General features: G+C 32.5%; 2 protein-coding genes across 3 annotated transcripts; both read left to right on the forward strand.

The window, feature by feature from the left end:
- The first annotated feature begins 6,174 nt into the window (after positions 1–6,174).
- LOC110807854 (branched-chain-amino-acid aminotransferase 2, chloroplastic-like) lies at positions 6,175–8,865 on the forward strand. 2 transcript variants are annotated; one of them, XM_088221344.1, is made up of 10 exons: positions 6,175–6,392; positions 6,711–6,784; positions 6,893–7,064; positions 7,151–7,327; positions 7,469–7,604; positions 7,718–7,812; positions 7,985–8,101; positions 8,182–8,277; positions 8,386–8,501; positions 8,599–8,865. In XM_088221344.1, exons 1-10 carry the CDS (start codon positions 6,321–6,323, stop codon positions 8,711–8,713), a joined length of 1,170 nt encoding a protein of 389 aa, XP_088077470.1. In that variant the 5' UTR covers positions 6,175–6,320; the 3' UTR covers positions 8,714–8,865. The 2 variants fall into 2 exon arrangements, with proteins under 2 accessions (XP_088077470.1, XP_088077471.1); XM_088221345.1 differs by having other exon boundaries at positions 6,177–6,392; positions 8,389–8,501.
- A 3,564-nt stretch (positions 8,866–12,429) lies between these two features.
- On the forward strand, positions 12,430–13,962 carry LOC110807846 (myb transcription factor 42-like). Its single transcript, XM_022033116.2, has 3 exons — positions 12,430–12,680; positions 12,775–12,904; positions 12,999–13,962. Exons 1-3 carry the CDS (start codon positions 12,545–12,547, stop codon positions 13,837–13,839), a joined length of 1,107 nt encoding a protein of 368 aa, XP_021888808.1. The 5' UTR covers positions 12,430–12,544; the 3' UTR covers positions 13,840–13,962.
- The last annotated feature ends 1,363 nt before the right edge of the window (positions 13,963–15,325 follow it).

Consider the following 15,325-nt stretch of genomic DNA (forward strand, 5'->3'; position numbering starts at 1 on the left):
GGCAACTGCGAGAGCCTCCACCATCTCGAATATTCTATCTAAATCCTCCCGAAGTGAATTATCTGGGGCTGCTCGGTTTAGTGGGGCCTTCCTCTCCTCATTCCCGTGTACCTGCATTCACAAGGAATGACTGAGTAACGATATATCGGTGAGTATTTCTCTAAGGCACTATTGTGTGAGGGATGGGTCCGAGAAAACCTGGCTCTGATACCAACTGTAGCAGCCCCGGAAATTTAAAATGGAAATTATATTATAAATATCAAATGCGGAAGCGAAGTCAAAATTTGAATAACATCCCTTACACTAAAACCAAAAACGTGCTCACAAAATATAAAAGATTAAACTACCTAAAGGAGAAACTTGAAAGTAAAAAACTACGAATGTGACTAGGGAGTCTTTAGGCGTCCCCTTCGTCGTCCTCCTGCGGAACCGGCTCGGGAACGATGTCCTCTTGATCTGAAATGATTAAATAAGGAATGAGCTACACTAGCCCAGTAAAGACATCACGATATCTCACCGTCACGGAGGTAAAGGTGGGTAGAAAACACAAAAAGACCAATGGAGCATAATTTACAACAAATCCTTTTATTAATAATAAAACTTTTACCATTCACTTACCTCGGTGAAATTCATAAAACAATATACGAAAGCAATAACATCATCATCATCATGAAAACATATATATGAACTGTATAACATAATACCTATCAAACTTTTCGTAATTCAATCGTTACACAACATATTTTCCTGATTCACCAGCCCACTAGTATCCATGGGGATCCATAGGGGTCCCGCTACCCGTTAATCCTTAACACTTGAAATCCATTCCAGGGCCATCCCCATACCCCGTCCGGTATGGGCGCCAAACCATAGACCTCATTACCCCGTCCAGTATGAGGGTGAAACGGGTCGTCCCCATACCCCGTCCGGTATGGGCGCCAAAACATAGACCTCATTACCCCGTCCAGTATGAGGGTTAAACGGGCCATCCCCATACCCCGTCCGGTATGGGCGCCAAAACACATAAGATCTCCATACCCCGTCCGGTATGGGAGACCACAATCCCGGTAGGGTTCCCTACGGACCCGGTCCGTCCACCATCTCCCAGGATATCTAGTCAGGCTGACCACATTATACCATTACCCATTTACATAATTTTTCATTCTCTTTTTCCTCAGTCAGCATCATTAATCCACATACAAGCAAGCACACAGTAATTTATGCTAAACAGACAACATACAGCATCAATATCCCGGTCATTTAATCCATAATCAATAAAACAGTAAAATATGCATACGAAACTATAAAATGAAAACATCGAACCTCATGCTGCATTTAAAACTGTAAAACATGCCAAATAACAGTTAACCGACAAATACACTAGACTTGGGCTTCATTAGCGACCTTAAGCAATTTCACACATTCGTTGATTCATGAAATACCGTTTTATCATTTATTGAACTTTAAAACCGTGATAGGAAATAAGGTGAGGGGTCCTTACACGTTTCGGGATCCGAACACGGCTTCACAGTGCGCCTACAGGCTGTCCCTAATTTTCCCTGAATTTTTCTCGGGGAACTGAAACGCACTACTAGTACCTACACGTGTTCCAAAAAAATCCCAAATTAGGCCCAGGGCCCCTTTCGGCCAATATCGCAACTCCGGCACGGCAACTCCGCCGTGCTCCGGCGACGGCACCGCCGCTGGCGGCGGCGATTCGCCTCGGGCTGGCTGTTTTCGGGCGTTTCTGGCTGAATTCGGCCACACTCGCATCGGTCCCTGCGAGAAAACAACCCTAGGGCCCTCGGGGGGCCAAAAAATCACAGAAAAACGGAGCTTACCGGCGGCGGCGCTCTCAGGTGCGGCGGCTCTCCAGCGAGGTTCGTGTTTTGGTGATTCGGCTCCGGTCAACCTGTAGAGAAAAGAATGGTGATCACGGTGATATAAAAATTGCATCAAACGGAGGCCGGGAAGGGCCTCATCGGAGGCAAAAACTGAGAAGGGGCGCGGCGGCGCCGCTGGGCTTCGGCCGTGTATTCCGGCCGTTTGGCCGGGATTTCGGCTCCGATTTAGCCACAGAAGGAATCAGCGTGGAAAAACGAGTCGGGGGTACGAAATTTACCTCGATCGGCGGTCGAAAATTTCCCCGGTGCGGCGGCGGGTGGCGGCGTCCGGCTTCTGGTTCGTCTTCTCCGGCGAGCGGCAGGCGGCTAGGGTTTGTGGTCTGGTGTGGGGGTTCTATTTATAACCCTTTGCCTTTTGATCTCAGCCGTCCATTTTGTTTTAATCTGGGCCGTCCGTGCGATTTCATCTGGGCCGTCCGATCGCACGTTTGATCTGGGCCGTCCGATCGCGCCTACGCGGATCGCCAACGTGGCCCGTTCCGGAACGACGTGGTCTTGCCACGTGGCAGGTCCCGGTTGGCCGGAACAGCTGACCGGGCCTGCTGACGTGGCTGCCGACGTGGCTTCTTTTTTTTTTCTTTTTCGGCCCCTTTCCGGGCGCTACATTCAATCTTATATGTCAACAAACTACTTCACGCACCAAAAAATTCTCAATCGGTAAAGTTTCAGTTTTTTTTCCTTTTCCAGTCAACAGAGGCCACCTAACCCCATTTCTTGTAGGTTTTCGTGCAAAATCGGTCAAGATTGGCCAAAATCGGCCAAGCCGAGAGGAGACGCTGCCAGAGCACGGCGGCAGCGGCGTGCCGGAACTCTAAACCAGCTGAAAAATTTAAAAATGCTTATTTTTTACCTTTTTGGGGTATTTTGGAATAAATGAAATGTGTTTTTTATTTATGCAGAAAAAAAACCCAAGAAACTCTAGAACTACCAAAAAGTGCAATGAAAAGACAGTATTTCGAACACTGATTTAGGGTAAGAATCCATCACCTTTTTTTTCCATTGCGGTTAATTAAAGTTTAATAAATAATAACGGTGTAATTTGTGAATATTAGAAATCCCTAATTAATTAAATACAGGTCACCTATGGAGCCGGTAATCAGTTAATACGAATTATTTATTTTACTTATATTGTCTATCTATTGCTAGAATTTATTTGTTTGCTTACCGCTTACACTTTAATTTATAGATTTATTTGTTATCTCGTTATTGATTGTTTAACCGTTATTCTCATTTATTGATTGATTTAAAATAAATGACATAATCACGTTTTTTTAAATTGTTATCGTATCAATTTATACTATCTATTTAAATATCGTTCCATAGATATGTAAATATGAAATGTTGATGTGTAATTGGTGGTTGGTTGATGACGTGAATATGTAGATAAAAGGCTTACTCAACATCATGGGAAATGGTGTACAGACCAGCACATATAGCAAACCCTACCATGGACATTATCTTAGTCAGACGAGGTTGAGAAGTCTCATACCAAAAAGAGTTGGGAAGTTGTTCATCCTCATACTGAATAGAGTATTGAGGCGGTTTTACGTTTTGGTACCCGTTACCGGATGGGGTTTGAAGATGGTCGGCTAATTAGTAAATTAAATATTGGATCCACGCGTAGGGAGAATCCCTATGGACCCCCAGATGTACCGGTAAATAGATAAAAAAGATAGGGTTGAGGATTATTGTATTTTGGAATATATGCGAAATTGTTATATTGATTATTGTTTTTACAAGTTGAATTTGAAAACTCAAGAGAATGAGTATAAAACCTACGTTTTCACATAAAATGAATTTACTTAAAAAGAAAAATGGCTTCATTGGTTATTTTATAATTTTTACTAACATTTGGTTTTCCGTATCGGTGATAAGTGTTGACATTCTTATTGGGGTAGTATAACTAATCCATCTTGTTTGACCATTTTAGATAAAGAAGATCAAAATTCGGATCCTGAACAAAAAGAACGTTGTGACTAAAAGTTCTTTCACATCCCATCAAAGTTGCCCAACGGAAGTTGACCCTATATGATTTTAGTTATGTCTTTATTTTTGTTATTTTAAATTTTCTAAAAGAGACAATCTCGTAATTCTATTGGTATCCTAATTTATTGTGTAATAAATATAAACTCTAAACTCTTAATTATTTCTGTTATTATCTTATTAATTCAATATTTTTATTAAGTTTTATATTTTTACATAAATAATTAAGAGGAGGAAGATCGTTGTAACGTTCTTTTTGTTAGATGAGGCGTTTAGGAGGAAGAATGTATATTTCTTGCTTGATCCGCATATTCAATTACAAAGGATATAAATAGGTGCATACCATGACATTGAATTAAATTCATAAGCTATCATATACATATACATCTTAAAATAACGAATACATTGAATAAATTCTTGCAACTAATTTAAACATTCATGAATCTTCAAATTTCAAATTAATCCCAGCATTAGTTCAAATTTAGTATTCATCCATATATGTAGTAGGCATGAAGGAATGAGTACAACGGCATCATCAGCTTCCACGTGTGCATGAATTGACGGCGTTAGATGTCTCCTAACATTCCAGGGGCTTATTTGAACATGTTTTAATAATACAAGGTGTAATTTTGTATTTTGGCTGATCATCATTGGATAGGCTTTTACTAGAACAAATTATTCAATAACTTATGAAACAAAGTTTTGACACATAATTAGAACAATAATAATAATAATATTAAAATCACGTGCACCCAAAAAAGATATGTGTAAGATAAATAGATAACATCAAATTTAAGTATTAATTACTCGAATTAGGATACACACATATGTTAAGCTAAGTTTTCTTCCATATTTATTTATTTTTCTCTAAAGTTTTTCCTTTCTTTATCATTCTTGCCACCGCATGTTTCTTTTCATACTTATACATAAATAAATACGCATATAAATATGATTTAGTTTTTATTGTATCGTTCCCATTTTTTGTAATTAATAATTAATAATTAATAATCCAACAATAATGAATCAAATTATTTATTTCATTTTTGGCATATCATTGAGAAATGATCAAATAAAAAAAAATATCAGTCGAGAAATTCTATGGATATAATGGGTTTAATTTATTTGTTTTTTTTTTATAATTTTTAAACAATATTTTAAAATGAACCAATCTTGTTTATGAGATTATTTTCTTCTCTTTAAATGTTTAATATTTAAATAATTTTAGAATAACTATAAGGCACTCTATAGTACATATAGTTAGAAAAAAAATATATTTTTAATATTATTGGTCCTTAATCTCAAATCTTTTTTCTATAATTTTGTAATTAAAACAAAATAATCATATTTTGGAGTGGATTAACTTTTAAATTTTTCCTAGTTTTCAATTCTTAAAGACAAGTATTTATTCACGACAATATCTAAGAAGTATATATACAAAATAATCCAACACAACAAAAGTTAAATTTTTTAAAAATAATTAAAAATAATTTTTAATTAGATTGTTGATCCAAAATTAATACTTCCAATTTTTTTTTTTTGTTAACAAGTTTTATTCATGCTTTTAAAACTATTATAATTTTCCATAGTTTGGTCGCTCTAAATTGTAACATTTATGATATTTTGTCCGAGATTTTGTAATTAAAGTAATTGACATCCGACCAGTTAATTTGTTGCTACATTGGAATTTGGAGATTACTTTTACGTTTTAATTATCTTGACCCTAATTCAATTTTTATACAAGTAAAAAAAAAATTACAACCTAAATTAGATAAAATTGAAACAAAACAAAAATACACTTAAACTAAATAAAGGTAAATTCCATTCTTTTTACCCATTTCAATTTTTTTTATCACGTTTTAAATGGAAAAAATGTTGGGAGTCTAAAATTAATTTATATAACTCACGTAATATCATATAAATTATAATCAACAATTAAAAATTTAAAAAATTAAAAACAAAAAAAAGTTAGGTTTTTGTGAGGATAAAGACCAACATAAAAATGGAAGCTTGAATTTGGATAAGACAGCTGCCCGAATGAAGGATAAACAACTCTTTTTAGCCATGCTTATCTGACGTGGAATTTTTAGCCAACCGAATCATCTGTATCTCCCGTAAAACATAAAAACAAAATTAATTAAAATACTCGACTTAGTTAGCTGCAACTTCCTAACAAAGACAATCATGTGATTCAATTTAATTTAATTACCATTTATTCTTTTGCATAATTTAATTAATACATGTACTTTTTTTTTTTTTTTTTATTTAACTTCAAGGAATAGTTACGTGTTGATTTCTTCTTCTAAATCCCGATAAACTTGTAAACATCTTGGGCGCTTTCTCTTCCTTTCTCCCTTCCTTTTCAATTATCTCCTTCTTCCTCGGCCACTCTGTTTTTGCAGACTCTCTTCTCCAACTTCCAGCTGGGTTTTAGAGATGATTCAGAGGAGTTCATGCTTACGCAGCTTGCTCCAATCTCTGCGTTCTGGTTCTTTTTCTGATCTCAAGGTTGTATTTGATCATATTCCTTTACCGTTTTCAGATTTTGATAGTCTTCTTTACTACCCATTTCTACATAATTGCTGTATGTACATATATATATATATATTCACAAACACTGTGTATATAAGGGATGATTTTTGGCATGGTGTTGATGAAGGGTATGCTTTAAATTTGAGAATGAATACGAAAAGTTGCAGAGAAACTGACATCATTTATGTTGAAATTTAAAGTTTGCGTGAAAATTTATTCGCACGTGTTTGATCTTCAGTAAATATTCTTTTACCGGGTTAAGCTTTTTGGAGTTCATATTCTGCGTGTTTCCAGGTTGGAGGCCAACGTAGATATCCATCTATGGCTGGTGCTTCTCTACAGGAACAGCTTAAGCCATCTAGTTCCAGGTAAAAACAAAGTGGTTCATTTTCCATGTTCTATAAGTTAACCTTTTTGACTTTTTTTCTACTTGTTGGTATAGAATGTTAAAAAATACGTTTCACTGTAATTTGTAGTGAACATGAGTATGCTAACGTGGATTGGGATAATCTTGGATTTGGGATAACACCGGCAGATTATATGTATAGTATGAAATGTTCCAAAGGGGAGAATTTTAGAGAAGGACTAGTAATTCCCTTTGGGAATATTGAGTTGAGCCCTTCAGCTGGAGTCTTAAATTATGGACAGGTAAAATTAAATTATGTTCATCCCAAACATACCCTTCAAAATTCTGGGTCTGTCCGATGAAATTTGTGTAATAAATTCTTCTTTAGGGAATTTATGAAGGTACTAAGGCATATAGGAAAGAAGACGGAGGCATTATTCTCTTTCGTCCCGATCAAAATGCCATTCGAATGAAGATTGGTGCAGAAAGAATGTGCATGCCTTGCCCTTCTGAAGATCAGTTTATTACCGCCGTGAAACAAATTACATATGCTAACAAACATTGGGTATGGTTCAAATTTTAATTTTATAAAATGTGATTTGGTTTAAATTTTAAATTCATAAAAAATGAGATTTTTTAGTGCATACTCTTTTAGTATATGTATACAGAGAAAAAGTAGTAAAACTGAGAGAAGTATTTTGAGCAGGTTCCTCCTCCGGGAAAAGGGTCTTTATATATTAGGCCTCTACTTATAGGAAGTGGTCCTGTACTGGGTTTGGCACCGGCACCTGAATATAGATTCCTCATATATGCTTCCCCTGTTGGCAATTATTTCAAGGCAAGTGTTTTTGCTTTTTATTCTTCACCCATTCCAAATTTGATTCTCAGCAAAACTGGCGTTTATATATTATATATGCACACACCTATATGTTCATTAACTCTTGTCTACAGGAAGGCACGGCGCCTTTGAACTTATATGTTGAGCGAGAATTTTCTCGTGCGGTTCCTGGTGGATGTGGAGGGGTGAAGACAATCGGTAATTACGCTCCAGTAAGTTAATTATTCTCGTTAATATTTAATTCGTGTAATTTAATATTATAATAAATAATAAAATTATATTTGAAAGAATGAAATAAATATAGATACGAAAGATCTAATTTATTATTTAAAAATAAAAAAAAATTAAATATTACATGTAAAAAATTATTATGTTTGACTATAGGTTTTAAAGGCACAAATGATGGCGAGAAAGCAAGGATTTTCGGATGTCTTGTACCTAGACGCCGTGAATAAGAAAAACCTAGAGGAAGTTTCTTCTTCTAATATTTTCGTTGTGAAGGTTGGTGTTGGTGTTGTTGGTTGATAAGAAAATTGTACTTATATTACCGAAAATTTATAAATAATCTTTAATTTTTACAGGATAAAATTATCTCGACTCCTGTCACAGTCGGAACAATTCTTGAAGGTGTTACTCGAAAAAGTGTTGTAGAGATTGCTTGTGATTATGGTTATCAGGTTATTTTCTTGTACTTTAAAATTCTACTGTGTATACAAATTTTAAATGAGTAATTTTTTTAGTATTTTTCTTTTAAATTTATGTTATGAAAATTTTGGAGAGGGAAGCAGGTGGAGGAGCGAGCTATTCCGGTGGACGATTTGGTTGAGGCAGATGAAGTTTTCTGTACAGGAACTGCAGTAGGCCTTGCTCCAGTAGGCAGTATAACATGCCAAGGAAAAAGGTTTATATAGTCTCTATTAATCACTTCTATACTTGCATAACCTAAATTCATTCTTTACATCTTATTGAACTTTGAATTCTTTTTGGATATGATTCAGATTCGAATTCAGAATCAGTGGCGAATCTGTTTGTAACAATTTGTACACCATTCTTCACGGAATCAAAACAGGTAGAATTGAGGATAAAAAGGGATGGATCATTGAGATCATTTGAACTATATTTGCAGGCTTATTAATCCTTCCTGTAATTATGAATAAATTGTGGGTAAACATTTGTGCATTGAAATCGTTTGAACTATAAAATTGAAAACATAAATCAATAGTTACAATATTTTAGAGAGTCAGCTTGGACTCTTATTATCTATACATTTTTGTATATTACGAAATATTAGATATGTATATATATATATATATATAGTCACAAGAAACATCCTGCAATGGGCTTTTAATCCCAAAACCAATCTGGCTATCAAAAAGAGTCAAGACCAATTTGGGCCATTCCCGGTTTAATTGGGCTGAGCCCTCGTGTGTATAGGTCATATTTGATGGATAAATTTTATAAAATATATAATCTATTTACAACTTTATATTTTTATTCACATCCAAATAAAATATCATTGAAAAAATTATTTTTATTTTTATAAAAAAATTTTCTTACTACAATGACAACTTTTTTTGTTAAAAATTTACTAATTAAATGCTTGTTAATTATTATTGTAATTTTCACTGGATGAAAAATTAACCCCGCAGAAAAAAAAAAAAAAAAAAAAAAAACCAAAATCAATCTTTTACTGTATATATTTTTAGGGTTTGCCTGTCGAAAATCATATCAAGCATATGTTCGTTAAAGATCTCACAACAATTATAATTTCCAATAATATTTTGATTTTTCGAGCATTATTAATCTTTAATATTATTATCAAATTTATAATTATGTAAAATAGATCATTAAGAGTATTTTTTTATTTAATTTATTTTTGAAAAATAAAAATATCAATAGATAATTAACAAAAGCTTTCTCAACGTTAACATTTAAGGGTGTTTCTTAATTTTCAAAGCATAATTGTATATATAATTCATAAATAAATAAAAATATATTATTTTATAAGTATTACATTATGCTATTTGATTGGTGGGAAAAAGTGTCTTTTCAAAAAATAATTATTGGAAATTTATTGGGTCTTTTAGAAAAATTTGTATTAATTTCATTTCAAAAATTTGTCAACGATAACAATTTAATTTATAATATCAAATATATATATATATATATATACACATACATATATACACACACACACACACACACACACATATACTGTATCTTCAAAAGAGCATTTCTTATTGACTTTTTAAGATCTGGCGATGAAGTTGAAATAAAGTGGAAGATATGTAGGGAGAGAAGTTCTACATAAGCTTTCATATCACATGCATGTATGCATAGGCAGTGGAGGTAGATACATAATACTATATGTTTGTTGTGCTCTTTTCTGTCCACTAAAATTTTCATATTTAAAAAAAAAAAAATGTAATTTCTGACTCGTCAAACAAAAAGATTTTTTGTTTCATTGTCAAACATGAAAAAAGATAATAAAACCTAGAGAAGATGGGAGTTGGGCCTGAGCTGTACGCCTATATATGTGTGTGTGTGTGTATATATATAATATTAAAAAATTAAAGATTGAATTTTCAAATATGTACGCCCGTGCATTCATTAAGGCTTGGAAATGTGTTTGAGAAAAATGTGAAATGACCAAAATAAATTGACTTGTCTTTTCTTTAAAAGATAAAATTATATAACCTTTGTTTCTCTTCAATTCGTTGAATTTTCTATTGTAGCCTTTCCATTTTATTTTTACTTTTTTTAGATTAAATTTTTTAAAATAATAATTTGGGAGAAAATTTCTGGAAGAATAATATTGATACAAACTAATGTCTTAATATTATTTTTTTAAAAAAAATAAATTCAAAATATAAAAATTGGTTTGGTTAAATTATGGGAGCATTAGCCAATCTGTCATGCACCATAAATTGATGTTACCGGAGGATGTATTACTACTTCTGTTGGTCTTTGTTTCACCTACCAAAAGGTGAAAAAAAAAAAACACCTCCTTCACCTTCCTTCCCTATTTTGATTCAATGTATATGTCTACATATATGTACATATATATTTACATGTTCTTGTAGCTTCTAGAACGACAGTATCGTTTAAAATCTTTATGAATTTATTAATTAATTTATAATATTCGATTCGGGTAAATTTAAAATTTTAATTTATTGGTGTATTGATAAAATTATAATTATTAAATTATATTAAATCTCAACAAAAATGTTTATGCTTAATTAGATGTCAATTTGATGCTTGGTAATAAAAATTCCAAAACTTATCTTTTAATTTTCTTCATATTTCATTGTCAATATATAATTATGGTAAATTAATACTCTCACTATTTTTTGAATGTATGCTTCTCTATAAAAGGTTGCATGTTTGAAGGTTGTATCTTTGTATACCTTTATTAAGAGTTTATATTATGATTCATGCATTTACAACATTTAATTGATAAAACATACTATTTTTTATTCAACATACTAAATATGTTCTCACAAAAAAGCACATATATTTGTGATTAGAGTACATATAACTTACTAGATTTTTTTTTTTTTAAATTTGTTTAAGCTGTGAATAATCAATTTAGTCTTTTTTTTTTTTTAAGTTTTGAAGTAATTTTAATTATTTTATCTTTACTAAAAAATTAGTTTTCCACAAAATCTAATAAATTTATACTTAATTTGCGCTCTCAACATGATGAACTTAGATTATATTTTTGGGATACTCAAAATTATTTGAATATTTTATCTCAATTTGATATGATGTATGCAAGTAAATACTTCTTGCTGAAGTACAAAATACAAGTAATGCGTAAAGAAATTAGTTATGGATCGGTTTAAACCAATCAACATACTAAAAAAAAACAACAAGAAGGAAAAGCATATTAGCACGTGACAATTTTTTTCTTTTTTAGGTCAAATATCTCTCGTATTAAAGTTTTGAACCATGGCTTTGCAATTACCGAAAATTTTGAAGGAAGCAATCATAGCCTATACAGGTGTATCTTATGCAAAGGTTTTTATAATTTTAACTCTGGCTTTAGTTGTTTTCATAATAGTCGTCTCAGTAAAAAGCCAATTCTTTCTATAAGTATATGCAATCATTTTTATTTCTTATTCAATTTGATGAAATAACATAGGATAAGTTCAGACAATACAATGGTCGATGGCTTCAATCCCAAGAAGTCTCTCCTTATTACAATCAAGAGTTAGATCTATGATGTTTGCAGAGCAAGTAATCATAGTCTTTTATTCATTTGTTTAAACCTTTTATTTTTAAGAATTTTCTCCTTTTTTTTTTAAATATGTAAACTGATTCATATTAAATTATTTTTGTGTCACTTTAAATATTATGTAATATTTAATGTAACATCTACTTAAATTGTTATGAATTAGAAGATGTCACGTGTCGTTAAATTTAATTTATGACATCAATCTTAATATTTATTAACATAGTTAATTGAATATAAAAAATAAGAAAAATTTTAAAGTAAAAGGACAAAGTTAATAAAAATTTAGACAGTAATTTACACAGTTTGCCTATGTATATGTACACAGACAACATAAACATCTTAATGAAATCACGTGAAGGTGAATAAATATATGTATTTATCTATAAATATAGCAAAGGGCTTACTGTTCCACACCCTCTTATATATAAAACAAATTGATTCTTTAGTAATAAGAAAGACAAGTAGAAACTATTCTCCTCTTCTGTCATTTCCCATTTTCTTTCCATAAATTATTATTTAATAATATTATTGTTATCATTATTATTATAATTATTATTAGAAAAAAGTAAAAGTCTCTCTTCTTTTTGCCATACCCTTTTAAATACCATATCCTTTTTCTTCAGCTTTTGCAACTCTCTCTTTCTCTCTCATATTTATTTTGATTGAAGAAGAAGAAAAGGATAGATCATCAGAGAGAATCAATCAACATGGGAAGAGCTCCTTGCTGTGACAAAGCCAACGTGAAGAAAGGCCCATGGTCTCCTGAGGAAGATGCCAAGCTCAAGTCTTATATTCACCAGCATGGTACTGCTGGTAACTGGATTGCTCTCCCACAAAAGATAGGTACTTGTAAATACATATACATATATCATCATCATCATCATGAAATTATAAACTCATCCTCTTTTTTAATTTCTTTGTTCATTCTCAATGATAGGGCTTAAGAGATGTGGAAAGAGCTGCCGTCTCAGATGGTTAAACTATCTCCGCCCAGATATCAAACATGGAGGATTTTCTGAGGAAGAAGACAACATTATTTGCAGCCTTTATATCAGTATTGGGAGCAGGTATACACACACACACACACACATATATATTCAGCTTTCTATCAGTATTAAAGACAGACACTTACAAATAATGATGTTGTGTTTACAAGGACAGGTGGTCCATTATTGCAGCACATTTACCAGGAAGAACTGATAACGATATAAAGAACTATTGGAACACAAGACTGAAAAAGAAGCTTCTTGGTAAGCACCGCCTGCAATCTGCAGCTCGTCGGAGCACCGCCGGCGCCGGCCCCTCCATAAACCAAGATCTGATCAAGAAAGAGACTACAACCCAACAGATTAATCCCTACTGGCCAGAACTGTCTTTGCTAAGAGCACCCTACCCTATTAATGAAGAACCCAAATATTTCAGCGACGACCATGAAACATCATCAATCAGAAAATTTCTTGCGAAGCTTGGAGAAAGTTTCTCTGATCACGATCATCATGATTTTGCGGATATCACAAATCTTGATCATTACCCACTTCATGATTTATCTACTACTACATCTACCCAAAAATTCTACGACCACTACTCCATGAGTAACATGACGTCTTCTTCTTCATCAGCTTCCATTAATGGAACTGCTCCTGAACTTGGACACAACCAGTACAGCACTGATCCTCATGATGGGTCTGCTGGTTCTGAAATCTTGCAACGAGAGTACAAAGGTGTAACCACTAGTATTGGTTCAGTGCGGACATTTAATCATGGAGAAACTGATCAGTTCATCAGTAACACTATCATTCGAGTAGATGAGATGGAACTTTTACAGGCAGATGGTCTGGTAAATGAAAGATTAATGTTAAAGGAAGATGAAAGTAATTATGGGTGGGGAGAGATGAGCTCTCTTTTCAGTACAACTTCTTCCTCTTCATCAAGCTATGAAGGAATGTTACAGCAAGGAGGTTTTGCTTTCAGTGAGTGCTTCAGGTACCCAGAACCGCTATAGTGTATATATAGTACTGTAAATGAGTAGATATATACTCTATGTTTAGGAGTACTATATATAATTGATTAATTGATAGTTGTGGGATGTTTATAATTAAAACCCTAATAAATTTATCTCATCACATGGGTTGTTTTTCTTTTTTTTTTTTTTCAAATTCTTTTGTCATGGATGATGAACTTTTATGTATACTTGGATTATAATTATGATCACATGAATTGAATTGTCTTTCGTGTACTGTGCATTTGGATTGAATCCTTTATTTTGTAAAGCTGATTTGGGAATTATTTAGCTAGTAGACATTCACTCTCTCTCTCTCTCTCTCTCTCTCTCTACATATATAATATATATATCACACTTCAATAGTATCTTTGAGATGGCAGGATCCCATAATATATATGGGATTTCATTGGAAAAGGTTACTAGCTGAAGTTTTTTCTCTTTTGTACTTAAGATGTGTGATTGGAATTTTCATTCTCATTAGCTTTTTAAGATTGAATTGATCTTAGAGGTATTTTCAAGCCTTATGTAGCTTAATAATCTAAGGTATTACATATCAATATGATGTATTTAGTACCAACTCTATATAGCTATAGCTTTGATATATACATATATATATATACACACACACACACACACAGAGTCAAAGATACCTAACGAACATGAATTTAACTTAATTAAGTAGGTGATTCTCCAAATTTATATATCCACCTGCTTGTTTTTCGTATCCATTAATGCTGAGCATTGGTCATCAATATACTTCCTATATACATATATATATATATATATATAGAGAGAGAGAGAGAGAGAGAGAGAGAGAGTGCTTTTAAAGAGAAATTTTTCACCTGTTTCTTTTAGTACTCTTTGATTGTTTGACTATTCTTCTTCAACTATCAATTCTCACACGTGCATTTTTATACATGCTTGTGTTTGTGTATGTATGTAATAATATCAATGTCAAAGCAGGTTTTTCTTTTTTGGCCAATATGGATGATTATTCAATCATAGTTTCATAAGTTTTAAGTGAAGAAGATGTATCATTAATTGACACTGGGTAATGGATATTAATTAATCAAAGTAATGATTTTCCAAGAACCCCAACTTCAGTCATTCTTGCTCAAATCAAAGATTTGTGTAAATAAATAATAAGGTTCGTGTCTACCTATAGCCACAGTAATGAACATTGTACCATAATGTAATGGAAGATTTCCCAAGTACAAAAAGATATTTATTTTTATTACAGCGTCTAGTTTATATAACATAATATTTTATTGTAGAATTAGTAATTTAAGTATACATTTTTATCTTTGCCCAATTTAAAATTACTCTCATTTATAGTATTCTTAATTTTTCATAAGTAAAACATTATACATAAAGAAAAATGAAAAATTCATTTTTTTATATTTTAACTGAAAATGAAAACAGACATGTTCAAAAATTTCAGTATAAATGTAAATCAAGTCTTTAATTTATTTTTCTAGAGAACAGA

The sequence above is a fragment of the Carica papaya genome, chromosome 1, assembly GCF_054855325.1.
Source record: "Carica papaya isolate Zhongbai chromosome 1, ASM5485532v1, whole genome shotgun sequence".
NCBI lineage: Eukaryota > Viridiplantae > Streptophyta > Magnoliopsida > Brassicales > Caricaceae > Carica > Carica papaya.